At 33.4% G+C, this 25,920-nt stretch overlaps 3 protein-coding genes and 1 long non-coding RNA gene across 8 annotated transcripts; 2 read left to right on the top strand and 2 right to left on the bottom strand.

Moving 5' to 3' along the window:
• The first annotated feature begins 982 nt into the window (after nucleotides 1-982).
• LOC141455900 (uncharacterized) lies at nucleotides 983-6,807 on the top strand. The gene is made up of 3 exons (XR_012459521.1): nucleotides 983-1,181; nucleotides 5,424-5,465; nucleotides 6,668-6,807. It is a non-coding gene; the product is annotated as an uncharacterized lncRNA (long non-coding RNA).
• On the bottom strand, nucleotides 3,074-11,660 carry LOC141455899 (uncharacterized). Of its 2 annotated transcripts, XM_074131383.1 has the most exons (4): nucleotides 11,529-11,660; nucleotides 8,282-8,567; nucleotides 6,599-6,946; nucleotides 3,074-5,634 (listed from the first exon to the last, which is right to left on the bottom strand). In XM_074131383.1, exons 1-3 carry the CDS (start codon nucleotides 11,643-11,645, stop codon nucleotides 6,639-6,641), a joined length of 711 nt encoding a protein of 236 aa, XP_073987484.1. In that variant the 5' UTR covers nucleotides 11,646-11,660; the 3' UTR covers nucleotides 3,074-5,634; nucleotides 6,599-6,638. The 2 variants fall into 2 exon arrangements, with proteins under 2 accessions (XP_073987484.1, XP_073987483.1); XM_074131382.1 differs by having other exon boundaries at nucleotides 3,074-6,946.
• mRpL3 (mitochondrial ribosomal protein L3) lies at nucleotides 11,658-22,700 on the top strand. Of its 2 annotated transcripts, XM_074131380.1 has the most exons (12): nucleotides 11,658-11,796; nucleotides 12,987-13,116; nucleotides 14,968-15,205; nucleotides 16,962-17,139; nucleotides 17,249-17,324; nucleotides 17,407-17,655; nucleotides 17,758-17,889; nucleotides 18,088-18,248; nucleotides 18,331-18,520; nucleotides 19,366-19,472; nucleotides 19,574-19,705; nucleotides 22,640-22,700. In XM_074131380.1, exons 4-12 carry the CDS (start codon nucleotides 17,060-17,062, stop codon nucleotides 22,683-22,685), a joined length of 1,173 nt encoding a protein of 390 aa, XP_073987481.1. In that variant the 5' UTR covers nucleotides 11,658-11,796; nucleotides 12,987-13,116; nucleotides 14,968-15,205; nucleotides 16,962-17,059; the 3' UTR covers nucleotides 22,686-22,700. The 2 variants fall into 2 exon arrangements, with proteins under 2 accessions (XP_073987481.1, XP_073987482.1); XM_074131381.1 differs by lacking the exon at nucleotides 22,640-22,700 and having other exon boundaries at nucleotides 19,574-19,757.
• Got2 (glutamate oxaloacetate transaminase 2) lies at nucleotides 20,916-25,892 on the bottom strand. Of its 3 annotated transcripts, XM_074131378.1 has the most exons (10): nucleotides 25,752-25,892; nucleotides 25,382-25,669; nucleotides 24,964-25,123; nucleotides 24,390-24,518; nucleotides 23,489-23,710; nucleotides 23,236-23,392; nucleotides 23,063-23,161; nucleotides 22,090-22,255; nucleotides 21,383-21,533; nucleotides 20,916-21,294 (listed from the first exon to the last, which is right to left on the bottom strand). In XM_074131378.1, exons 2-10 carry the CDS (start codon nucleotides 25,441-25,443, stop codon nucleotides 21,172-21,174), a joined length of 1,269 nt encoding a protein of 422 aa, XP_073987479.1. In that variant the 5' UTR covers nucleotides 25,444-25,669; nucleotides 25,752-25,892; the 3' UTR covers nucleotides 20,916-21,171. The 3 variants fall into 3 exon arrangements, with proteins under 3 accessions (XP_073987479.1, XP_073987478.1, XP_073987480.1); XM_074131377.1 differs by lacking the exon at nucleotides 25,752-25,892 and having other exon boundaries at nucleotides 25,382-25,750; XM_074131379.1 differs by lacking the exons at nucleotides 24,964-25,123; nucleotides 25,382-25,669; nucleotides 25,752-25,892 and adding an exon at nucleotides 24,613-24,760.
• Nucleotides 25,893-25,920: the final 28 nt, after the last annotated feature.

The raw sequence follows: 25,920 nt of genomic DNA, 5'->3' as shown, positions 1-25,920 counted from the left end.
CTGGTCCAGGAAAAAGTAAGTTGATCCAGGGAATCATGTATTCCCGGTAAGGATGATCTTTGGTAACTCTTCTACAATCTAGTGGCAAAAAACGATGCGAGAGGCAATTACGAGTATCCAGCTAAGATCTTAGTCTGTTCAACAAAGTCTCTCACCTGGAAATATGATTGGAAGGAGGTAAAAAAAAGTAAAAGTAAAATAATAGTAAATTTTTTCAGGCCGGCTTTACGTCCACCTAACAAATTAGGTGTCGTGGACGGAGGCGACTAGCAAACATACTTTACTGTAAATTTCTTTTATTTACCTTTAAATAAAATCTAAGGCCTCTAGACCGGGGAATCGAACCCAGTAGCACAATACATATTAGCTTTACAGGTCTTGCCTCTAACCGCGCCTTGAAAGGAGTTCATTTCAACATAAACTGCGTCAATCTGTGTTGATTAGCATTTCATCTCTCAACGCTCAAGTTTTTATTCAATTTATAAGAATTGCGGAGAAAGCTGAAAACAAATACAAAATAAATGATAAATGATGATAAACTATAGACCAGTGATGGCGAACCTTTTGAGCTCGGCGTGTCAAAATTTTGGAAAACCCTACCTAACCTCTGGTGCCGTGTTAATATAGAAATATTCATAATTTTTTGATATTTGCAATCACAATGGAAAAAAAAAAGATTTACTAATGACCCACTTTATGGTAATTGATCTAAGGAAAGTTTACAAGATACTTACTTTCAATTATTACTCCACTAATCGCTATATTATTTAAAGGTATATAATAATTTTTTGTCTCTGTCAATGTGTGTCACACAAAATGTTGTAACCTTTGACACGTGTTAGGTTCGCCATCACTGCTATAGGCTGACAAAGAGTTTTAACTATTACAGAACGAACACAAATTACTTAAATTAAAATTTACAATTTCATAATATATAATAATTACACTATCCAAAAGGCAGTAATAAACTGCCAGTGCAACAGCTGATGGTAACCACAATAAAGCTCTAACTAGAAAATGTTACACGGTTCAACACTTATGATTTATGGTCTTGCTGCGGCAATCTACAGAAATAAGTGAAGACATCTAGACTTCAGCAAAATGTTCGTTGTCCTCGAAAGGCTGTGGGTCCTCATTGTTTAGAACGCCAGGAATCTGCTGCTGCGGGTGGATCAAGTCGGGTATGGAGTTTTGTATTGTCTTTTATTCTTTGATGGCTACTTGAAGTCAGGGCGAATTTTGAATGGCTTATGGTTCCACCTGTAATAAAACTTACAATAAAAATAATCCTTAAATCCTATATTATAAAAGTTTAATATTGCTAATTAAAAGTATGCAATTATGAAATCTTCGCTTCACCGTAATAACTCCTGAATACAGAAAAGGAACCAACAGTTTATGTTTTTATTCTTCTTCTTTAGTGGAAAAATATAAAGTAATTGTGATGTGTGAGGGTGAAACTTTGTTTGATTATGTTATTAGCAAAAAGGATGTAGGAGATGAGAGAGTCTGGCGAAGAGGAAGTGGAGCTGAGGTATGCTCGTGACTTGCATTACCTTCATACATGAGAAGAACTGCCGAATGAAGGTGGTAGAAGTGGATATACCTGGGCGTAACATCCGGCGACGCTCCCAGCCGGGAGGGTGGTGCACGGGGCATCCACCTTGATGTGGTTAACCCTTATTAAAGACGAACTCCATTGCACGCATACTAAAACACTTTTCTAACATCATCGCGCCGTTCAAACTCCTCTCTTGCCTTCCTCTCACTTTACTAATCTAAACCTGGTTTTGCCATCTCTGTCTACCTACATTTTGTCTGCTGTTCTAGCGACTACCTGAAATGGTAAAAGAGACAGAGGGATCTACGCGGGAGACATGGAATTAATTTAGTTTGCATATTTTCTGTGAAACGCTAGCACCATCTCTAAACTGTTCCTCCTGCTCAAGTGGGCGTCACGTCCCCAGTTATTCCATCTAAAACCCCAAACCTTTCGTCTCCCTTCCTCTTTTTAACACTTCAATTTCCACGTCAGGTTTTATCCCTTAATTAAACGCTTTAACCAAATTATTAAACTTCATTTTATAAGAAGAAAGTTAAAATGGTAAAAATAGAAATAATTTAAGGCGCAAATTCGCAATTCGCTCCACTTCACTTACAGCAATTCTCCTACCCAAAAACAATCCTTTACAAATTTTATATCCTTAAGGCACAAATGATTGACATAAAAGTTAATATCAACGAGTATATATGAAGTTCAGAGAAAAATGTGGCAACTTTTCTCGAAAGAAGTCCGTTTACGTCCGCCTCTTGAACCTAGTTCAAGGATTTTGATTGCTATGTTACAGTCGAATTCCCTCACGGGACCAAATCTAAAAATAATATTTCAGCTTCCAGAGATTTTCAGGATTTTGAATCCTACTTTGCACACACATCATTTTCTAAAAACTACTTTTTTTTAAATGCAGCTCTCTTACATGGTGCATTTGCATTGAAAACTAGTTAGCCCAATACTTACTTCTTAGATTAGACTAAGAGAAAATAAAAATTTACTTACAAAACTTACTGTAGCAAATCACTAAGTTCTATCGCACATTCTTCTAACATTGAGGATTTACTAGTGAGTTCGTTGTCTTCATTCTACTTTATGCACATAGTTTAGATCAAATACACAGATGTGAACAATTTTCAAATACATGTGTATTGCTTTCAAAAATTGATTAAATGTTTTGTTAGCTTCGCTTGTCCACCATATTTTGCGATCTTAATCCTTCTTTGGGAACCCAGAAATAGTTGTCTAGATAAAGAAACTCGCTAAAAGCTGGCAATTCAATTCAGGAAAGTGGTACGTCCCCATGACTGATTCTCATCTAATCCTTTACGGGACTTCGCTAGAACCAGAATGAAGTATCAAATTGGGGACTTTATGAAAGCTAAAATCGTGGAAAAAGAAATCACAGCAGATGTTCTTGGTACCCAAAGTTCATAGATTGCAATCTTGAATTCATGAATTACTAAGTAGACTAATTACCAACGGATTGGCAAAAGGAATTAAAATAAAAAAGACAAGCAATTAAATAAATAAAAGTTTTATTTAAATTAAATAAATAAACATTTTTGAATGCTGAATATTTTATAGGTAAATATAAAATGATTTAATCATCACAGGATTGTTGGCAAGAATTTTTTTTAGAAATCATTTCTTAATTGGTAGAATGGTAAATATTTTACATCATCCAAGCGCAGCCTAAAGATTCTGTATTAAGTTTAGCGTAAGATTTTGAATATCATCACTTTATAACAGTACTTTATCGTCTTTGTAGATAATGATCGCTTGTTGAAATAGCTTGGATTAAATGTGTGCATACCACTTCAGCAATTGTCGAATCATTTCTACAATAAACCAGTCCACAAAAGGGATTTTGGTAATGTGAAAACTGAGGTATCTGCTAAATCTACAGAAATTAGTGACTCTTAAATAGTTTTTCGATTCAAATGAAGAGATGATGATTACAGATTACATCGGCACATCAGGGTTGGAATGTATTTGTCTGATGTTAGATCAAGCGTCCTTGGAAAATACATCCGCTAAAGTTATTGTTGGTAACAAGGTTGGAGATGCATTTCATGTACAATCTGGAGTGAGGCAGGGGGATGCACTTTCAGCTACCTTATTTAATATCGCACTGCACGATGCTGTGAAAGATGCAATCAAACATGGCACTGTTGCTGAAAAAACATGGCAAATATGCGCATACGCTGATGACCTTGTTGTTGTGGCCAGAAGCGAAGCAGCATTAAAAGAGGCAGGTGAAATAATAATAAACAGTGGTGCCAAAGTGGGACTTGTTATCAACGAAAACAAAACAAAGTATTTAAAGATGTCATCGGCAGAGCACAGGAGATCCGTTAAGGATATTGAAATTATGAATTTTAGATTTGAAGGTATTTCTAATTTTGTTTATCTGGGATCCCTGGTGAATAATGAGAATAAGGTTAGTGTTGAGATCGATCGAAGAATAATGGCAGCCAACAGAGCTTACTTTGCAAATCTAAGACTTCTCAAGTCAAAATTGCTCTCTAGGGCAACAAAATTGAGACTTTATAAATCCCTTATTAGGCCAGTTGTCACGTACGGCGCAGAAACATGGTATTTATCACAGAACGACTGCCGCAAGTTGGCTGTATTTGAAAGAAAAGTAGTAAGAAGAATCTGTGGTGCGACGTTTGTGAATGGCCGATGGAAGTGCTAAACAAATGAAGAAATTGATGCCCTATTAAAAAAAGAAACAATTATTAATGTTGTAAAAACAAGTAGATTGAGATGGGCTGGTCATGTGGCACGAATGGAAAGGGAAAGAATGCAAAGTAGGGTACTGGAAATGGAGTTATGCGGGAAAAGAAGAAGAGGAAGACCCAGAGGCAGATGGAAGGATGAAATCGATAGGGACGCCAGGAAGTTGGGAATAAGGAATTGGAAGCGTGAGGCGCAGGATAGAGATAGATGGAGAGACTTAATTCGGCAGGCCAAGGGTCGGACAGACCTGTAGTGCCAGGGAGTTAGTTAGTTAGTTAGATCAAGCCATAAGGTGACCAAGTAGACAAATAAATGCATCTTTGAATTAAAAAAAAAAAAAACATCTTTTAACGCAAACTTGCGTGTAGTACTGCATGCTGAAAACGGTACCCATGCGCATTAAAACGATAAGGAGTCACACAGATTTTTCCCAAGAACTACAACCAACAAAACCGTGATCAAAAATCTACAAAAACCGTTTTAATTCAAACACTTTGAACCTAGATTTTAAATACAGTTACATAATTTCTATTTTAAAAATGACTTCAACCTACTGAACTAATAACTCTATTAATAACATTCATTGTATCATTTTTTTTTTAAATATAGTTCTCGTTAAGATTATAGACTGCGTGTATGGTGTCGCCAAACCGTGAAATATGGTGGTCACTGACCTCTTTCTTGTTGGCTAGTAAACCTCCCTTATGGTTATTTATTATTTGATTACTTAATTCTTTTTATTTTGAGCAGGTAGTACTGTATTTTAATGAAATTCAAAATTTCCCTCTTTTATATTAACAATTGGATTCTGTTAAAACGTTATACAGGTTTACAAATAAAATAATTACTATCACTGATTTTATCCGACCTAACACGCACCTATTTGGGTCATATAATGAAATTCTCTAAACTAAATTGATGAAATAAAAACCTCTGGTAATGGATGAAAATGCGAAAACGTTTTAAAATAAGAAAAAAACATGTGCGTGCTCTAAAGATAAAATCAACGATAATATCCAGCAATGTGGACCCAACCACAATTTCAAAATTACTCCTAAAGTAATGGATTTACAAAAATTGTATAATATATCAAATTGATTCAATAAAGATTTTTTTTTTTTTTCAGAGTAACACAAAAAATAGAAGCACAATTTTGACTTGGAATTCTGTAAGTATTCCTTTCTTTTATTTCATCAGATTACATTAACAGTCTTGCACTTTTAAAAGATTGGCCATTTGATACTCGTACCTTCATCACTACGGAAACATCTACTTTTCTATTTTTTTCCTCTTTATCTTAAAAACTTGACGATATTTTGAACATTCGTCTCAGTATACTAAAAAAAAAAAAACTATGTTCTGCTACTCGTATTTGTCATGAAAACAACATTGAATCCCTAGAGGTTGTTAGATTTTCTTTACGTTAACAGCTGGCGAAATCAATTCCAACCGTTTCGAGTGATAGGATCATTAACTGACCTTGTTTTCAGGAATAAGGGGGCTTCTCTTTCTGCCACTAATGTTGGACCTCGCTTAATTTAAGTTATAAAAAGCGTACCTTTGCCTAAAACAACTAACCAGTTGGGTGTTTCTAAGTTTTGCTCAGGTTTGTCGCAAGACATTCTCCGCATTCTCACCAATCATACAGCTTCTTATTCAAAACTTATACCAAATGAAAATAAGATTTTCCGAACAAAAGGATTTTCTTTTTTCTTTTTTTTAAAGAAATGAAAACAAATCGGAAACTGAAAAGCCTGTGGCTATGATAAAGAGGTTATGATAAATCCTAAAGAACTCAGAAAGAATGAGTTCAAAAAAGAAACTGTGCTCTAGAGGATGCAAGCTAGAATGATGCAAGCAATGACAAAGGTTCTGGCTAGACAGCTACAATCTCCAGAAAAAGAATGATGTAGGCATCAAACTGGTTGCAAATGCTGACGGATTTCCTGATGATGCGAGTTACAGACTAGGAGAGCATCTTAAGTCCAGCAAACATCTTAGTTCTTTCCTAACATTGATTATATTCCAATACATGAACATTACAAGAAGTCTTATAAGAAGTTAGTCTATAAAGGAAAAATTCCCTCTTCAAGTTTTGAAGAATAGAGGGCCCTTTATGCCCTATTCCAAAGCTATTTTAGAACTATTCAGATTAGCTACTTTAGGAAGCTAAATTTTGTTTTCATCAATAATGCCGCTACTTCTTTGTTTTGGATCTTTTATCAAAATTTGGCCATCAAAAGAAATACTTTCTACACACACACATAATTATCGTTAAATAAATATTGAATTTTTTTTTACCATATTTAGCAAAGGTAGGACTAAAAACAGGGAAAATCTGTTATTGATAATAATCGACTGAATTGCCAGGTGGAAGATCGTAGCCACTGTAGGCGAGGTAATGTCCTTGATCACTTCTGTGCGCATCGTAGTGGACATGAGTGGTTTCTTCGTGAGGTTTGCTGACCAGTGTCTTCAGGCCCACCAAGGATGTCAGCACTAATGCTATCTTTCCGATTACCAGTGCGGATGCAGCCATTAAGGCTAGAATCTTCAGCTTTATTGGTATCAGAATTGCAGCTGCAGTGGCTGCAGCCACCGCTATATATCTAAATATCTTCTTCTTTTTTCCTCTACCTTCTTCTACATCTGTGGGAGAAATGAATAAACAAATTTGATCAAAACTTTTAATACAATAAAAAAAAATTCTAAACGCAATTCAAATCTGGAATTAAAACACACATATTACGTCGCACACAGTGAAGACCTACTCCAAATAATTTTATTATTATTGAAATTTACATGTAAATGTCTACATGGGAACACAATATTGGGATGTTGAACTGTGAGAAGGCACCTAGTGGTGTCACTCCTAATGGAACGATAATTCGTGCTATTTCTCTGCTGTTCAGATCATGAGAACATCTTCCCTTGGAAGATTACCAAGTACTGGGAGAAGAAAGGTGTACTATTGAAGGATTGGGGTTAGCAGCTGTAGAGAAATGAAAATTGAGGAAATGAGTATTCGTAAGATCATTAACAAAACGAGATTTTGAGGGCATTTAAGGAAAGTTGGGTTTGATAGAAAACGAAGATTGGATGCTTAGAGACTTGAAATGTTGCTTTCGAACAAGTATCCCCAATAGGGACGCAAGGAATACAACTCTACGAAAGTGCCAAAAAAATCGAACATCAACCGACTTCAAACCTTACAGTCTCAAATTCTAAGAACAATAGTTAACGCTCCCTTCTATGTCTCCAATCACACAGTACATTCTGATTTAAAAGTTCCCCTAGTTTCTGAAATAGCCCAAACTCGATACACAAAACTCCACACAAAACTAGACAGTTATTACAACCCTCTGATCCACAATAAGTCTACCAGAACACTTCCTTCAAATCCACAACGCAGACTAAAGCGGCGGTGGTCAAGCGACCAAATATAGTTCAAAATTGCAGGCTTATATTCATTTTCAACTTTTTCTAATGCTTTTCTATCTTGAAAAACTAAAACTCGTTTTAGTTATCCTTAATTCGATTAAAGGAGTATGATCGCTAACACGTTATCGTGGCCCTGGGAGTGTCCTAAATGAAATATAAAGTTTAAGCTTCCTACAATTTTACTTTTTTAATTACTGTGATCAAACTTACAACATGAAACATCGGTCATTTTCTAAAAGACACTTTTTTTCAGACTCAAGAGACCAAGAGAAAATTTCTAGAATGTCTGAATTTTAAAAGTGTTAACTTCAGGTTTCTTAACAACTCCAAAAGAAAGAATCGTTCACCCAGAAGGAGGAGAAAGTGAAAATTAATTGCCCTTCCCAATTTCTCTTTTAATAACAGCTTCATTTACTCTGGAATCGATAGAGGAAAGTTTTTTTTAAAAAAATAAAAGATGATGTTTTGCCCATCCTTCCTCGAGCTCTCAGCTGACAGATAACCTTTAAAATAATTAAAAGATCTGACCAAGCAATTTCTTACCTTGATTACCAGTCAGTTGAATATTTACGGACCAAGAAGATAGAAACTTCTGCCAATTATCCCAGAATCTGTCAAAACTAGACATCTGTGTTCTTCCTGTAGAAGCAATAGAATTGGTAAGTTCCGTTATTTCTTCTTCGGGCCTCCTTTGTAGCGTTACTCCGGGCAATAATGTTATAGAATTGGTTGATTTTAATACTGTGACCAAAGCATTTGCTGCTTCATCCTTAAGACATTCACTAACTTGTTCACGGCTCATACAGTTATCCAATACTCCGTGTACTATCTGAAAACAAGTTAAACATGAAATTATTCATCTCACACTTTGAAAACCATGCAATCATATTTCTATCTTCTAAAACCTCAATTAGCTAGCATAAAAGCTGATGCGAAAAAACTCATGCCTTACTTTTGTGTCGAATATATTTCGAATTTATAGCAAACTAAAACACAATTACTGTACATGCGTGGTAAAACCGTAGAAACAATACGTCACAGAGAAACCCAACAACCTTGGGGTAGAAGGTTACCCAACGGAAACCTTCATAAAATCAAGTTTAATGAAAAAACATTCAAATGAAAAATGTCTGAATGAAAATTGAACACGATTGCAATACTTCCTCTAATCTGGTAAGAAAAAGTGAAATATATATATATTTTTTTTAATTAGTAGAAGTAAGTTTATCAATTTTATTCTTCTGTATAATTGATTACCTACCGTATTATTTAATTAGTTATAAATTAATAATAAAATATTCAGTATTTTTAAAAAAAAAGATGAATATTAACTGGGAATAATTAAAGTAATAATAAAGGAGACAACCAATTATACAGAAGTGGGAGAAAACTAATAAATCTGTTGCCTTATAATTCTGAGGCAATTCTGCTAGGATAGTCAAATCTTAAAGTAAAATTCTGTTGTGATAACTCAGGTATTTTTCTCATTACAATGTTAATTGTTATCTAGACTCGGCATGTCAAAACAATTTCGCCGTCAAAATGGTACCAGTTTTAAGAAAAGTAACATCCTCACAAGTTACAAAAGAAAGTTTTTGGTACATTACGCTCAGTTAATATCGTTACTTAATGGTGCATGGAATTATACTAGTACTTGACCGACCTTATTATTTCCCAAAAGTAAATGACCATAAAGCGAAATTACATATTTTAAAATAATAGAACACATATATGCAAGTTGTATTGATGCGCTTGAAGGTGAAAATGAAATTGTTGCCAATAATGATTTGGCAAAATTAGATGAAAGTTTTATGAGGTAATGGCGAAAGTTTTGCCTTAATGACTAAGTGAGGAGTGACTTATGAAGAAATTGACTAGGAGAACATGTCAGATCAATAGAAATAGGTTGGACTTAAGGGTTTTTTTTTTTCCTTCAAACTGAGGAAAGATTGGACTTGAGAAATAGAGGAGATTCAAAATTTCGAATATCAGCTCACTAAAGATGGGAACCCAAGAAACTGAAATAAAAAGCAGAATCATCCACCAGCAGATTCTACTTTGGGCTCCAAACTCCAAGCTGCTTTAACGATCTACACACAAGAAAAAAATCAATCCATTAACAACTTTTGATTTTATCCGTCTTAAGACGAATGTTCATTCTATTCTCGAGCGGTTTCAGACTTTCAAACCACATTTTCTACCATTAAAAACTGTTGGCTGTTCATTATCAAGGCCAAAAACTATTCATAGCTGTGACTTTTGAGTGAGGAAGGTCTTTTGTTTAACAGAATGGTCTATAGCACAATTACCGAGAGATAATATTCATTATGCCGAAGTAATAATGATGCTATTACTGATTTTATCTTTCGTAATATGCTTCTTTGACTTCTTCTTCAGTTCTGGCCTATTCACGATTTCACATATCGTCAAAGTTTCCTTCACACCAAGTTCGTATATATCCCATACGAAGTTTCTAAAAAGAAAACAGATGTAGCGTCTAAAAACTGAATTTTAATTAAAAACTTCTATCGTATCTGATAATCCAAAGATTAAAGATTGACAAAAATTTGAAATCTGTCAGAATTAAAACAAGTTTTATGGGATACGAACTGTAGTGGTTAACCTAAAACCTGAGGGACAAAAGAAAATGGCATATCATAGAATCTCACATTAAAAAGTACGCAACTAGCACAATGGTAGTTTATGCTTAGGATCAGCACAAAGCAATTGTTTGGGTTACATTACGAACTAAATAAAAACTTCATTATTTAGTTTGAACTCCGTTTCTTGGGTGCTGGACTTGATAATTCAGTTTGCCAGACGTTTTGATACATGTGTGCCCTCATCAAGAGTTGATATGATTCGGGGTTTTCTTTAAAAATAGAATTATACATAAATAAAATCAGTAAAACCCTAAACAACCTGCATCAAAACCAGCTCTTCCAATGTGGCAGATACATATATATACGATCAACAAATCCTACAAAAGTAAAAGCAGGTAATTACAAGGTCTCATAATCACCATCACTCGGAAAGCTACCAGTAGGTATCAAAGTGTCAGCGCAATATTGCTGTCGACCAAGTCAGGCTGAGCAAAATATATACAAATCCGTACCTTACAAAAGGCCTGCCAGATGCTAGTCTGGATTTTACTCACTAGTCAGGGCCAAACCGAGTGACAAAAGTCCACAATAGTCCATAGCATTTCTAACTACGGTAACAAGGTTTCCTATTAACATATCTGTATGAAATTAACCTATTGTCGGCATGATTCAGTATTGTGATGAAACCAAGATAGATGAGTGATAGCAGTGATATACAGATTGCGTGATTAAAAACTGTAAAACTATCAATTAAAAACATACACCAACAAGTTTTCGTTAGTTCACCAATTTTGAAAAATACCCGCACAATGAAAATGCTGTCGAGAGTTATGCATTTGGCAGGGTCTAATACATCAGACATAATGAGAAAATTAGTAAGTTACTCAGTAAGATAATACGAAATTGCGAGCCTGTATAATTTTTTACAGGTTGTTCCAGGAAGCCTCAACGTTTTCTTATGGAGGTGCCAAAGGGGTATGACCCTAGAGTTAGTGCCCGGGATAGTACTGAGTTGCGCTTTAAAGATAGCAGTTTTACAGGACCCTCCAAAATCAATTTGAAAAATGTACAGAACCGACAAGAGATCAAAATAGAAAGAATTAGTTTACTAGAATCAAAGAAAAATTAGCAAATAGAAGGAACCTTAACCAAAATCTAAGAATATAAACATTGTAAAAATACCTTACCTTGACCATTGATAAATCTTCATGTTCAGCTGCTAGTAATGAAGGTAGCACGAACAAGAAAAGTGTTATCCAATGAGACAGAGTGCACATCGCGCGGCTATTCTTAAATCTGAACATTCGCGAGGTTACTGTTTACACTGTAGTTATATAGGTGCCCCCACTTGAATCAACATTTATTCCCCACTGTCAACTTTTCATTATTAAAGACAAATTGAAACTAATTTATCAACATTATCTTTTCAAAAAAATCATTGCGTGCAGTTTTATTGTAAGTAATTTCCAACATAATTTATAATTAGAAATATTTTCAGTAACTCTCCACCGAAATTGCTCACGAATGTTTATCACATACAGTTGTTTTTATGAGTTTATAGTTTTTACCTTCTTGCTTACTCTTTCAGAAAGATAAATTTCCAAATATTGTTGACCTGGTTTATTTATTATTACTCTTACATTACGGATTTTTTCAAGAGTAAGTATGATTCCAATACCAATGCTCATTGCTCAGGAAAAAAAGTCGAGGAGAAATTGAAATAGCAGAGCAATAATTTAAAATTAAAATTAGGAAATCTTACTTATATTACTATATGCCAAACCCTTCAGTTATTTCTTATTGTTACTATTGAGTACGTTAATTTCTGGCATGTTCCATTAATATATAACACCTGCATATATACTGCAGTAATATCCTCCCTTGGAAGGAGGTGTAGGGTCTTATCTAGAACCAGCAACAGGGTACACTAGATTTAGAAAGGTAGTACATTATTGTATCCCAATAAATCTTCACACTTGGTTACCATGGCAAATACAGCTCGTCAAGAATTCCTCCTCTTATGAAAACTGTGTTCGTTAAAAGCTGTAGGCAAATTACACCGAATATTTTGAACTATGAAAATGTATACTTGATTCTTTAAATGTTAAATCATCTGTCATAGTGTTTGCATTGTAAAATATAATTCACAAAATAAGAAGCAATTTATTTCAACTAAAAAATAAACTAGCAATTAAAAAACATCAAAACACTTAGTGTATTTTGCATAACATAATTAATAACACCTTTTGTCTCTCTCACTCTACAGCAGGTGTCCACCGAGGCAAATCATTTCTTTATAGAAGGATCTGCTTAATTTTTATGGTAGCCAGAAACTCAGTTATAATGTATGTGTTTTAAAACCATCTATTACATCCTTTCGTTTATAAGAATATAATAAATTAATAAAGAATGATTAGATAGAGCTAAATGAGGATTATAGTGGAGGATAATTAGCCCCCTTTTTGGGACACATGAAACATTTGTAAGAACAATATGAGTGATGTTATGCCCCCATTAACTTACTTCTCGACATGATTCTTTTTTTTATGTTTTTACTGATTAGATCTCATGCGTTTTGTTTGTGCTGTAATTATATTCCTGAAGTGTTGTTTACGTTCATGCGAGATGTTTTTTGTTTTTTTCAGATGATATTTGAGCTCCATTTAGCTCGAGCTGCTAGCACTCTCTCCTTTGCGTGAGCGTATTAATCTGGATCAGATTCCTCTGAAGATCACCGACACTGGTCATCTTGTGTACTTTCTTTAGCAGTACTTGGTTAGTACAAGGTTGTAAATTAGATAAGAACAGATTTTTGGTTAAAACCTTCTCACTAATATCTGTGATTGGCTAGCTACTCTCTTCATATCCGAATTTCACTTTCGTAACTATAGTGATTGCAGGATCTAGAATTTAAAGTTAGGTTTTTCAATTCTTCAACCCTAAATGCATGCTACCTAACTTTAGGCCAATGTTGAAGATTTTTAATAGGCCGTTAGGGATCTAGCATTAAACGATCCATCTGATTTTGAATCCAGTAGCGAAGAATAACCAGCTACTGTACTCAGAAGTATCCCTCCATCAAAAACCCTTGCAGCTTTTGAGACGAAGCATGCGGTCAAGTCAAATGGCCTTAAGCTGCTAACTGGCGAAGGTCCATTGTGAGAGCGTATGCTGGTTTTACTCTGGGCGTTGTGCCTTTTTTAAATAACTTGACAAGTTATCTAACTGATAATGGGATTGTTCATCCCTTGGGTATGTATGACTGTAGCAATAATCGCCCTCTTTCACCCTTGCTGTCAGTAAAGTAAAGTAATTGCCTACTTTTTCAGATGTGCTTTACGTCCAACTACCAAGTTAGGTGTCGTGGATGGAGGCGACTAGACTAGCAAACTTTCTTTACTATAAATCTCTTTTGTTAACCTTTAAATAAAATCCAAGGCCTAAGACCGGGAATCGAACCCAGTATCACAATACACATTAGCTATGCAGGACGCCTCTAACCGCTCGGCTACCGTGGCGCCTCCTTGCTGACAGTATTGCAAGCACTATATTGCAAAATAAGACCAATGGCAGGTAACATTAAGAATCCTGCAGTAAGAAGAAGTAATTGTGTACATTTTTTCGCCCCGTATTTTTTATTGTACATACGAACTATTCAACTAGATGAAATACATAATTATTTTTATTATTGTAATAAACAATTAACGTAAAAACTGTTTACACAGGGCCTCATTATAGAAATCATTAGTATTTTTCTAATTACAAGAAATCAGCAATGTTTAATTTTGAATATTGTATTTTATGTACGTACGGCTAGTTGCATTTAGACAGAAGCGGAACAATTAAATACATATCAATCATTTTAAAAGAAACTATTGTCCTCATTGTTTACTTCTTAATTTTGCCAGCATCACACAACATTTAGGTCAAATTAAAATGTGAAAAGTATAACCTATCACAACATATGCGTGTGTCATTTGATGACACTGTATTGAAAGAATGAAAGTAATTACAGCGTACCTATTTATTCTTCAACAGCTGGCTACTTTTCTAACATTATTCAATTGCTTAAAAAAAGGAGAAGAATTGACTATCCTAGCAATATCCAAGTTTAACACACTTTGATGTTTCCATCATTATTTAACTTTCTCTGAAATCACATTCACCTATAATAACATTATAGTGGTGAATAAGTCAAATGATTGTTCACTGTATGTTTCTATCTCTCGGTTAGTGAGTATTATTCTGGAATTCAAGTAATAACTTTCGTAAAAGAACATTTTTATAGCCAGCGTTTTTTTTAAAGCAAGATTTACCTTTTTTCTTTGGTCTCGAAAGCTCGTTGTTGGTATTCCGTTTTGTTCCTTACAAAACGACCTTTAATACAGACATAATACAAACATTTTGGTCGAAATTCATCAAAAGTCGCTACTTTACTAAATCATTTACAGCTTTTATTTATTTTTCTCGAAAATGGTTTCAAGGATTTTCTTTTCACTTTGAATAAAATTTCCACCTAAATACCTTTCACTTTTATATAAAACATTTTTCTAGATAGTTGATTTATTTCATGATTCAAAGGAAACTTTAAGTACACCTCTAATGTGCCAATAAATCTATGTTTAGATTCACTTATTAAAGTTTAAATCATTGCCGAAATTCCAACTTTAAAGAAAATGGGACGGCAGAATGGATTATGATTTTTATGTCGGACAAGAGACAAATTGGAAGTATCTGGCCAGTTAAGGTGAAGAAGGGATAATTAGTTTGGATATAACGTGGCAGCTTGAGAAGATTAAGAAGGTTATTTTGGCCTCCCTGGACTATTTCCTCCCTATTTGGACACTTCCTCGGCAACCCTAAGGTTCATATTTATTCTACCTTACACACGCGAGTGCTCTAAAAAGAGCGTGAAACCTTGAAGAAATCAAGAGAAAGTCACATGAGTGTTCTTCACTAAATAGAATTTCACTCATAATTATTTGATAAAATTCCGTCTTTGAAGAAAAGCGCTTATTCTAAAGAATGAATTTTCCTCTGCGATGTTCCCAGGAATCACACAATCAAGTTTCTCTAGAACAACGTTTCCCAACCTTTTTTTGGCTCGCGTACCACTTGGTAGCTACCTTATTATTGTACATAATAACAAATTTACCGTAAATTAATTTAATAATTAAAACAATTTTTATATATTATAGAAAAAAACGTTTCTATAATATTTTTATGCTTAAATTTTTTATGTCCATCATTGTTAATTATATTTCATTTACCAGCTACTAGCAACCCGCGTACCACAGGTTACGAAACGCTGAACTAGAACATTGCAATTTATACTACATATAAAGCTAACTTTTAATCAAAAATTTAATCTTGACTATCTCTTGAACTGTTATTACCAGAACGTTGCAATTTATACTACATATAAAGCTAACTTTTAATCAAAAATTTAATCTTGACTATCTCTTGAACTGTTATTACCAGAACGTTGCAATTTATACTACATATAAAGCTAACTTTTCTCTACAATTTGGTAAAGAAATCATTAAAATCTGATAAATAGAAAAAAAGATATAAACGATTCAAATTTGTAGGATTTTGAAAACGTCTAAAATTTAACCTTCAATATCTCCTTAACTATTCTCTCAAGAACATTGCAATTTGTAACAATTATACACCTACCTTTTCTCTACATTTCGGTACAGAAATCATAGAATTCTGATAAAGGCAAAAAGAAATATAAATGATTCAAATTTCATGGTATTCGAAACGAATTTGAAAACGGCAAAAATTTAATCTTGAATATCTCTTGAACTGTTATTACTAGAACGTTGCAAGTTATATTACGTATAAAGTTAACATTTCCCTACATTTCGGTAAAGAAATCATTGAAATCTGATAAATAGAAAAAAAGATATAAACGATTGAAATTAGTAGGATTTTGAAAACGTCTAAAATTTAACCTTCAATATCTCGTTAACAATTCTTTCTAGAACATTGCAATTTGTAACAATTATACACTTATCTTTTCTCTACATTTCGGTACAGAAATCATAGAATTCTGATAAAGGCAAAATGAAATATAAATGATTGAAATTTCACGGTATTCGAAACGAAGTTGAAAACGGCAAAATTTTAATCTTGAATATCTCATGAACTATTATCACTAGATCTTTGCAATTTTTATTACTTATAAAGCTATCATTTCTCTACATTTCGGCAAAGGAATCATTTTTTTTTAATTTTGTATGCCGGCTATTATTGATTTTTTTTCGTACTTCCAGTGTTACGTGTACCACAGGTTGGGGAACGCTGCTCTAAAGCATGACAAGAAATGTGTCAATTCCAATGGAAGACAATAGTAAAGAAAATACCGAAATTAGGTTTTCAATATTTCGTTTCAAACCTTATTTTTATAATTTCCTTTTCTATAAATTGATTTCTTAAAATTGAGATTGGCCTGGAATAGTGAAACTACGTTTTTTTCAATTTTTTCATTTTAATGTAGTTTGTAATTATAAAATTTCCTTTAATTTATCAGCACTGATAAATTTGGTCAATTTGGATATTTAAATTTCATAACTAAATTGTGATTTGATTTTTTTAATATCTGTACTTTTTAGTTTAAAACAATATCGTGAACATTTTGAATTCTCGCGGGTAATTTACCTTGCTGATTAGTAGAACACACTGCAGGAGGCAGTGATTGGAACCATGTAATATGGCCGGTATCTGTAACAAACTCTTCAAGCTAACGATTTCCACCAATTTCTGCTGCTTGGAAACTACCTACAAAATTAGGTACTAATTTTTTTTTGTAACTTGATAAGATAAATAATATAACGAATAATGGTAGTTAGTAAAAACTAATTAGTTTATTGAACTGATCGTTTTGAAACTTATTTTGCAGCTTGCAGGTTAGAAATAGGCAAAAGAATGTGCCCAGACTTAGGTTTCCTCTTTGGTACTTAAAGAAAGAAAGGACTGTTAGTAATTTACTTTCTTATTATATTTAATTATATTATTTTGTATTTTTTCAAGATCATTAATTTTTATTATACTTTCCAGCTGTATCCTGAAAAATTGACCCTAGAAAATAAAGAATTTATCGAGGAAGTGGTTCATGATACGTTTGGGCCTCCAGCTGTATTAAGTGGAATATCCACGTACAAAACAACTAGTCCTTTGAAAACTCAACCTGTCGAAAAGGGAGTATGGACAGAAAATAGTAAGAGATGCGGCCTGATTACAAGGAAAATAGGATGTTATCCTATGTGGGATAAAAATGGGAAAATTATTTGGTCAACATTATTGCAAGTATTACTGATTAAATTATGCTTTTCAGTTTCGATAACGAAATTCTTTAAGCAGTAAATTTCTTAAACCAAGGTTCTAATAAATTAATTCAATTTCTTCCAGGTAATTGACAACCACGTAGTTAAGTATACACCACCTGAAGAGGTTGATCCTCCTAGGAAGCCCAAACGATTTTTGAAGCCTAATAAATATGGCGTTTTACTCGTTGGTGCTGAAAGTGCCAATCCACAGTTGGTAATTATACTGTACACTTAATTCTTGTTAAATCACTTACTTTTATGCGCCTAAGTTTATGTAAGTTTGAGATTGTAAGAGAATGTTTTTGCTGTTCATTGCCGGGATCATCATGAACCATAGGCTGGCTCTCCCTTATTTATTTATTTTAATATTGGTTACTCAACTTACCAAGATTTTCTTCAATTTTTTTTCCAGTACACAAAGGAATATTGCGGACTATTTACAGCTGCAGGACTACCACCAAAGAAATTTCTTGGTAAATTTAACATAACACCTGATGCCATCATTCAACCTGGTACACCTTTAACAGCGTGTCATTACCAACCAGGTGATATAGTTGATGTCTGCGGTAAAACGTATGTTAATCGTTTAATTAATAAATTCACATTGAAAGTCTTTATTGTTGCCTTAGCTTTAATAAATTCTACCTGTTTTTAGTGTTGACCGAGGATTCCAAGGTGTAATGAAGCGATGGGGTTTTAAGGGAATGCCAGCGTCTCATGGTGTAACTAAAACTCATAGACGAGGTGGCAATATAGGAGGTGGTGGAGAAAAAGGCAGAGTTTGGCCTGGTACGAAAATGCCAGGTCATATGGGAAATAAGTGGAGAGTTCTCAGAGGACTTAAGGTATAGAATAAAAACTTCTAACTTAAGGTATAGTAATAAATATTTATGTATTTTTAAAATATTTTCTGAGCCCCTCTTCTCAAATATTAGAAGAACCACATTCCAATGCCTGAGGAACCTTTTTTTCTTCCCATTGAGACAGTCTTCCGATTGGAAAATGGAGACAATAACTCTCCGTAATGCCAATGAATCTCTCCCACATTCCAGGAATGGTACCAAAAATGAATTTTCAAATGGTACTAGAATCTAGGAATGTTATTTGCATCTCTTCATCTTTAGAGGAACCCGAGGAAAGAAACGGAGAAAACAGTTACACATATCGACTCTCTTCCAGAAAAGACTCCCCTGACTTTACCAGGCTCAAGAACTTAAACAGCTCGATTGAGGATTACTCTAACCCAGTTGTGGAACTCTTCGTCCCGCCTCTCTTAGCCTGCTCCTACGATACGAAGTACTATTGAATAGTACGGATTGTGACCCTTCCTCTCTGCACCTTTAGTAAGATGTCTCGAAATCGGATTAATAAATTTTCTTTTCTGTTTTATTAGAGAACCGAGTCCACAAACTTTCCTATTTCTTTGATTCTTTCCTCCATTTCTATTTATTTCATTCTCTGTTCCTCCCTTACTTTATGTCACTGACTCCAAATACTTAAACTTGAATTTAACTTTCTTTTTTTTATTCGGCTTCATCACTTTCTTTTCTAGTTAAAATACAAAGACAATCTTCAATTGTTTTATTTATTTTGCATTTTTTTTTATTGAATTCTTTATTGTTTCACAGTTGATGGCATTACTGTGGATAAACAAATCAGAATCATTATTTTACAATTTTTTTCCCCACAGATTTGGCGAATAAACACAAAATACAACATTTTATACGTACAAGGTTTAGGAGTACCGGGGGAAACCAATTCTTTAATTTATGTTCATGATACATTGCTTCCATTAAGGTAAAAATAGTTTTAAAAAAAATGTCATTTATTTTATTGCATGATCTTAATCTCATTAGTGTAAAAATTTATCCAACTAAAGATAATCAAATGATTTACAGGAAGAGGAAGGAATCTCCGCTGTATTTTCCCACATTTTATCCACAACTCGTGGATACTCCACTTCCGGACGATCTATACGACAGTACTGTACATCCTTTTGATCAGCCGAGCATTACTTTTGCTGAATCTAAGTAATTAATTTGTATATTGTAGTTATAAGAAATACAATTTTTATTGAATGTATTTGTATTCGTCTTCATCATGAAGAAATTACTTCATATTTGTTTTTTTATTCGACCAATCTACTTGGGTATGACCTACTGTCATTTTTTTTTTTTTCACAACGTTATTTGAAGAACATCTAATGAACGTAGTACAAGTGATATTCACTAACAGTATAATTAGATGGTATTCATTTTCACTAAGTAAGAATTGGAGGCACATGCGATAAAATCTCATTTACAAAATTGTGTTCGGCGGAAATATATGTTTTGGTCCCCATGGAAGGAATAAAAGTTCTTAGCGCATAATTTGTGTGTTCATAAAACATCTCAAAAAACGAAAACCTTAGAAAGATCATCTTTGGTATACGTTTTTGGATCCACTGACGCTAGTTTTTTGCCGAAAAAAAAACACCGAAAAAGCATTTTATAGAAGCTGTAACTTGCAGCGCATCTTTTATAATGTCTCGTTCATTACAGTTTTACCATTTTTTAATATTGTAAAGCGTTTAATCATAGGGGTTCCACATTTCAAGCAAATCAATAAACCAGAAGTGTGCCCTCGGGGAACAGATTTCTGAGTTTCCATAGCTTCAAAAATTTTTATTAAATTTGGAGTACTGACTGCTAGCGTGTAATAGATTAACACATTTGTCCCACTATTCCATGTTCTTTTAAACTAATAAAAAAAAAAAAAGATGTTGCAGCGTGGTAATGTTACTGGGTAGTAGCTTAAGATACCTGAAATGTAATTTCTCTTAGTCAAGTCTTAAATCTTCTCTTTAGATAATTTCCATTATAAAACGGAAAAATTCTGTTAATGTTTTGAGCACTTCATTTTAAACATTTCGGGATGGTAATATTGTAACGTGGGTGTAATAGATCAATCATTCAATTTGTTTCTAGAAAACAACGGTTTTTTCGGCAACAAATCCATTATCTCATTAAATACTGTAGTTAATTCTGGGCTTTTTCAAATAAAAATTCTTAAGCTGAAAACCAGGCCCCCTACAACCCTCAATTATTTGGTTTTAAAAAACGTTCCTTTATATCTGTTATAAAGTTATCAATTATCTGTTAAAAATTATAGCAACAATCACAGCATAAGCACTGAATAAAAGTAAATAAATAAAAAGCTTTGTTTGAGGTTCCAAAATAATGTGAGAAACTGAACACAAAATTATGTTGTTTATGGTTTTTTTTAGCTAAAATAAATATTATTTACAAGTATTTTTAAGGCTTTAAAAAATAAAAATTATGTATGTGCACAATAAAAACATTTCTGGCATACTAAATAGGAATTAAATTCGATTTAACATATGAATAGTAGTAACAAGTTTTAAAATGGCTAATTAAAAACCGCAGAGTGGACAAAACATAAAGGCAATCTCTATGTGCAACGTGTGCTTCGTTTATTCAAAAAACTTTTCGAAGAACTATTTTGTAACTTGATGCATTGCGTGTGCGAGGTGTTTATAATTCTTTGTGGTCACTCCGGCCATTGAAATTCGTCCATCTTTAGTTAGGTATACATTAAATTCTTTGGTCAGTCTTTCTACCTATTTCAACAAGTAAATCAGAATATTTAGTATTTTTTAATTTTATTTTTATGCATATAAAAATTAGCGACAAATTTAAAAGATATACCTGTTTTGGATTAATCCCAGTGTAACAAAACATGCCAATCTGATCAGTAATATGATTCCAGTTTTTAGTAGTACCTTCAGCTGCCAACTGAGATTTCAATTTTGCTCGTATTGAGATAATCCTATCCGCCATTCCTTTCACTTCTGATAACCTTTTACAAAAACAAAATTAACTTAAGTTAACTGTGGAGTCAAAAATAATTGTAAACTTAATTGTAATTTTGGAATATTCTTTATTCCATATGCTAAGTTCCATGGACCTGGGGTCCCGGACAATAAGTAAGAAATGCTTAAATAGCTTTTGAAAAAATGATAAATAATAGGAGCTTCTTATAGCTCACGTTCCGGTGATGGACAGTGTAACAGAGAACACAGTAAAAAAAAACTAAATTTTAAAGTATTTGATACACCGGAAGAGAAGACAATTTTGCAAATGATATTCTATTTGTAAAACGCATAAGGTGAGCAGATGGTGTTTAAGATCGAAGCAGGAAACCGATTGGATGGTAGGAATTGGGAAGTGGATTACACACAATGGTGATGACCGGCGATTGCTAGTTGAGAGAGGTCTAGGGTCCTCCGCGGCTTGTATGCCAATTCATTTGAAAGATACGACATTAATTCTACATAATTTTAAATATCCGTTTTGCTTTTTCCTTTGTTTAGCTACAAAAAAAGTAATATATTAAAAATAATAATAGAACAAACCATTGATTTTTTAATTTTGGATCGGAGAGGATTTTAGTGACAATTCGAGCACCATGTATAGGAGGATTGGAGTACATTGGTCTGATAAGAATTTTGATTTGAGACATAACTTTTGCAGCTTCCTCCGAAGAGCTTGCAACCACAGTGAACGCTCCTATTCTTTCGCCTGTAAATTAAAACAAATATATGTCAACAATATAAACTTACTTACTAAAACTATTAATGATTATTGTTTTACAATGAGTGGTAATTAGTACGTGTCGTACGAAGAAACTAAGCACTGTCCTTTCAGATCGATCAAAGGCGGATTGATTATCAAAGTTTTCCTTAAATACAGATATCTCTGCAGCAGCTGAGTTCTGGGAATATGTACAGTTTATTTTTTCTTCTTTGCCGTGTACCGTTTATTATTCGACCCAAGGGTAACTTCCATAGATGAAAATTTTTTTCCGATAAGAAACCTATGAAGTTGGTTTCTCGACAAAGGAATGTGAGTTGCTGATCCATCTTGCATTTATTCGTGAAACTAATTAGCATTCATTTTTTTTAGCGCACAGATATCACTCAGTGGCAGTAAATACTCCGGTAGTAGCTAGTACCACCAGAATATGTAGTACATCTTGCCAGGAGGATCTTCAGACATCCTTATTTATTAACTACATTTGGACTCAAGAGAATCGAGGAATGCAAGAATTTTATTGTAAGAACTCTTGTATGTTAATTTTGTCAGAACATCGTCATTGTGGATGATTGGACTAAAAACAAGAACTTGAGGAATTTATCTTTTATTCATCTATCACAGCTGGCTAAAACATCTTTATAGTGGGTGCTATCTCATAAATCCAAAAAGTAAGTACTCATAAATCCAAGTTAAAAGTTATGGGGTGGGGGGGCTAACTCATAAATTCAGTTAAAAATATGTCAAACTACGAAATTTTCTCTAAAAAATTTTTATAGGAAAAAAGATTCTTACCATAAAGACCGAGATTTTTGGCATATGACTGTGCAAGAACTACTTGATGGCCCTCATTTAAAAAGTAACGTAAAGCAAAAGCATCGTTTGCTACATCACCTTCAAGCAGAATTAAAAAGTTATCACAAATTGAATGTAGAATATTTACATAAAGTATAATAATAAATTAACACCTGAAGCAAATCCTTGGTAAGCCATATCAAAAAATGGAAAATGATTTTTTTTCTTTATAATCGCTGATAGTTCTTTCCATTGTTCTTTTTTTGGATCGATTCCTGTAGGATTATGTGCACAAGCGTGAAGTAAAATAATTGATTTCTCTGGAATTTTCTTTTGAAGATTATTAATAATGACAAAAGTATTAAATTAGGATTTCCTCTGGAAAAACAAAACAGTAATATGTTCAACTATGATTTAACCACTTACTGATAGATCTTCGAGTGCTCCATTAAAATCAAATCCTACCGTCTTAGGATCATAATATCTATACTTTTTTATTGGCAAGCCTGAATGATTGAAAATAGGAATGTGGTTTCCCCAGGTTGGATCAGGAACATATACCTCTTTGTTTCCGGGAAAAAATTTTTGTAAAAATGCAGCACCAAGCCTCAAGGCACCCGTTCCAGATAATGATTGAACTGTGGCATTCTAGAAAGATAAACTAACATTATCTTAATTTCACTAATCAGTAAGTAATAAAAATACATTCAAACTCAAGGACACAAATCCGGAACTCTTTTTTTCTAAAAATAAAAAGTTATTGTTTAACTTACTTTTTGTTTATTGTTTCGGATCTGTTATGTATATATTAGTGTACAATAAATTATTTTTTTTTAGAAAAAATATGTTTATAGTCTTACAATGTGTAACAAGTAAGAAAGCGTTATGTGGATACAATCAGGAGATCCAACCAGAAGTTGCGGTCAACAGCTCTCATATAACTTCTGAAATGATTTTTGGACTGGTTTGTTTTCTCAAAAAAGGACTTCTATGATTTTTTTTAGAGAAGATTTGAAATGATTTCAGCTTTTTTATATCCTTCAAAAAACTGTAATAAACTAAATCAATAACTTCTTGTTAGAGCAAATACTTTAAAAAATGAAGGGTGAGCCAGAAGTGTCAATTACAAAGCCAAATTTATGAATTTCTGAAAAATCACTATCAAAAAAGAGCCTCTTCTGGACAGTAGAGCATTAGAAAAAGAAATTGTTCTTTTCCATTTCATTTTTACGAACTGTAAAGTTCATAATTCCATGCGTTAGAAGTTCAAAATTCTTAAATTTTTAAAAATCTAATACTAATATTAGTAAGTTAACTATTTACTGACCAAGCCATTTTTAATTATCGGACTGTCATCTCCTAAAGCTAACGCTGCAGATTTTGCACAAAACTCTTGAATTCCATGAATAGCTGCATACTCTTTGTCCAAATGTTCACTCATTATTTGTTCTTCTGCCTTTGTGTAACAAAAAAAGAATACAAAATGACATTTTTATTTACCACTGATAGAATTATTCTAGATGTGAAAGTGCATGACAAAAACAAATCACCGTATAGCTCATACTTCTTCTTACTCCTTTTTTTAGGAATAGATGAGCGGGATTAGAACTCGAAGGATTCCACTTTGGGATCTGGTCTTGAATATAGGATAATAAATTAACCAAATCCAAACTACATCAATGAAAGAATTGCGTTTCCTCTCTACCGATATTGATTTGAGGAACTAGTATTTATTTATTTTTTCAAAGAAACGTAGGCAACAATAAAGTGGCTTTTCAAAGAAGACTTTCTCCAGCCATTGCCGAACATCTTTCCTCTTGTAATTTAAGGCCTGACAAATTAAGAAACAGGTTCTATTCAAAAAATTTATGTTTAATCTCAAAATCTATTGCAATATTCACCTGAATTACACTCGGTAACACATAAGGTTTGCCATTATCATCTCTGTAGGCTCCAACTCCTAGATTAATTTTTTGAGGATTAGTATCTCTTTTGAAAGCTTCTGTGACTCCCAGAATAGCATCTGGAGGCCCCATTTCTACCTTACTCCACCATGATGCACTGAAATAAACATACCATATTTTTTAGGATTCCATTTTTTTAAATTAGCCAATATACATCAGTTAATCCGCGAACGAGAATATAAGATAGAGCTTATTTAAAAATCAGATCCAGTTTCTCACGTGAAATTATAAAAAAAAGTTAACATCTAATAAAAATACGTAATTAACCTTTAGTCATTCAGTTCCTTGTGGACCTAAGAATTTCATTTATACTTTTTAAGATATATAATTTTAATATATAATAATTTTCTGTTACCTCTTAGAAAAATGGCTGCAATTTGTGGCTGCTTTTAACAGTTTAGAAAATTTTACCAACATTGTTCAAACAAAATAAAAATAATCCAAAACTGCAGTCACAAGTTAACGCTTCGAAAGGGTAATAGATTTTAAAAATTTCTGTTTGCTTAATTTGTTTGTAGCATGTGCTTTTCTAATTGTTCGTTGAGTGTACTTTAGACTAGACTGGCCTCAACATGATACTACGACGTGGGTTCTTTCCACGGAGGAGAGGGAGTAAAATAATCGTTGCAATCAGAGATTAACACTAAAAAGAAACAGAATTTAAAATTACTCGTAATGATTAACCAATGGTGCCACATACAAGCATCACTGCACGTTTCACATACATGTTACCGGTTCGGGACATTCATCATGCACCGGTTTACTCATTTCACGTAATGCCAGTCTGCCTGATTAAGGGGGAATTTTTCTAGTAAGAACCGAAAAAAAAATTAAGTGAACAATTTTGAATTTTAACTGTTCAAAAAATTTAATGCATTACCATCTGTGATATCA

This window comes from Rhodnius prolixus, unplaced genomic scaffold (assembly GCF_049639745.1).
Source record: "Rhodnius prolixus isolate KJV_2025 unplaced genomic scaffold, Rpr scaffold_4, whole genome shotgun sequence".
Lineage (NCBI taxonomy): Eukaryota > Metazoa > Arthropoda > Insecta > Hemiptera > Reduviidae > Rhodnius > Rhodnius prolixus.
Note: the sequence above shows the minus strand (reverse complement) of the source record. Positions and strands in the feature narration are given on the sequence as shown.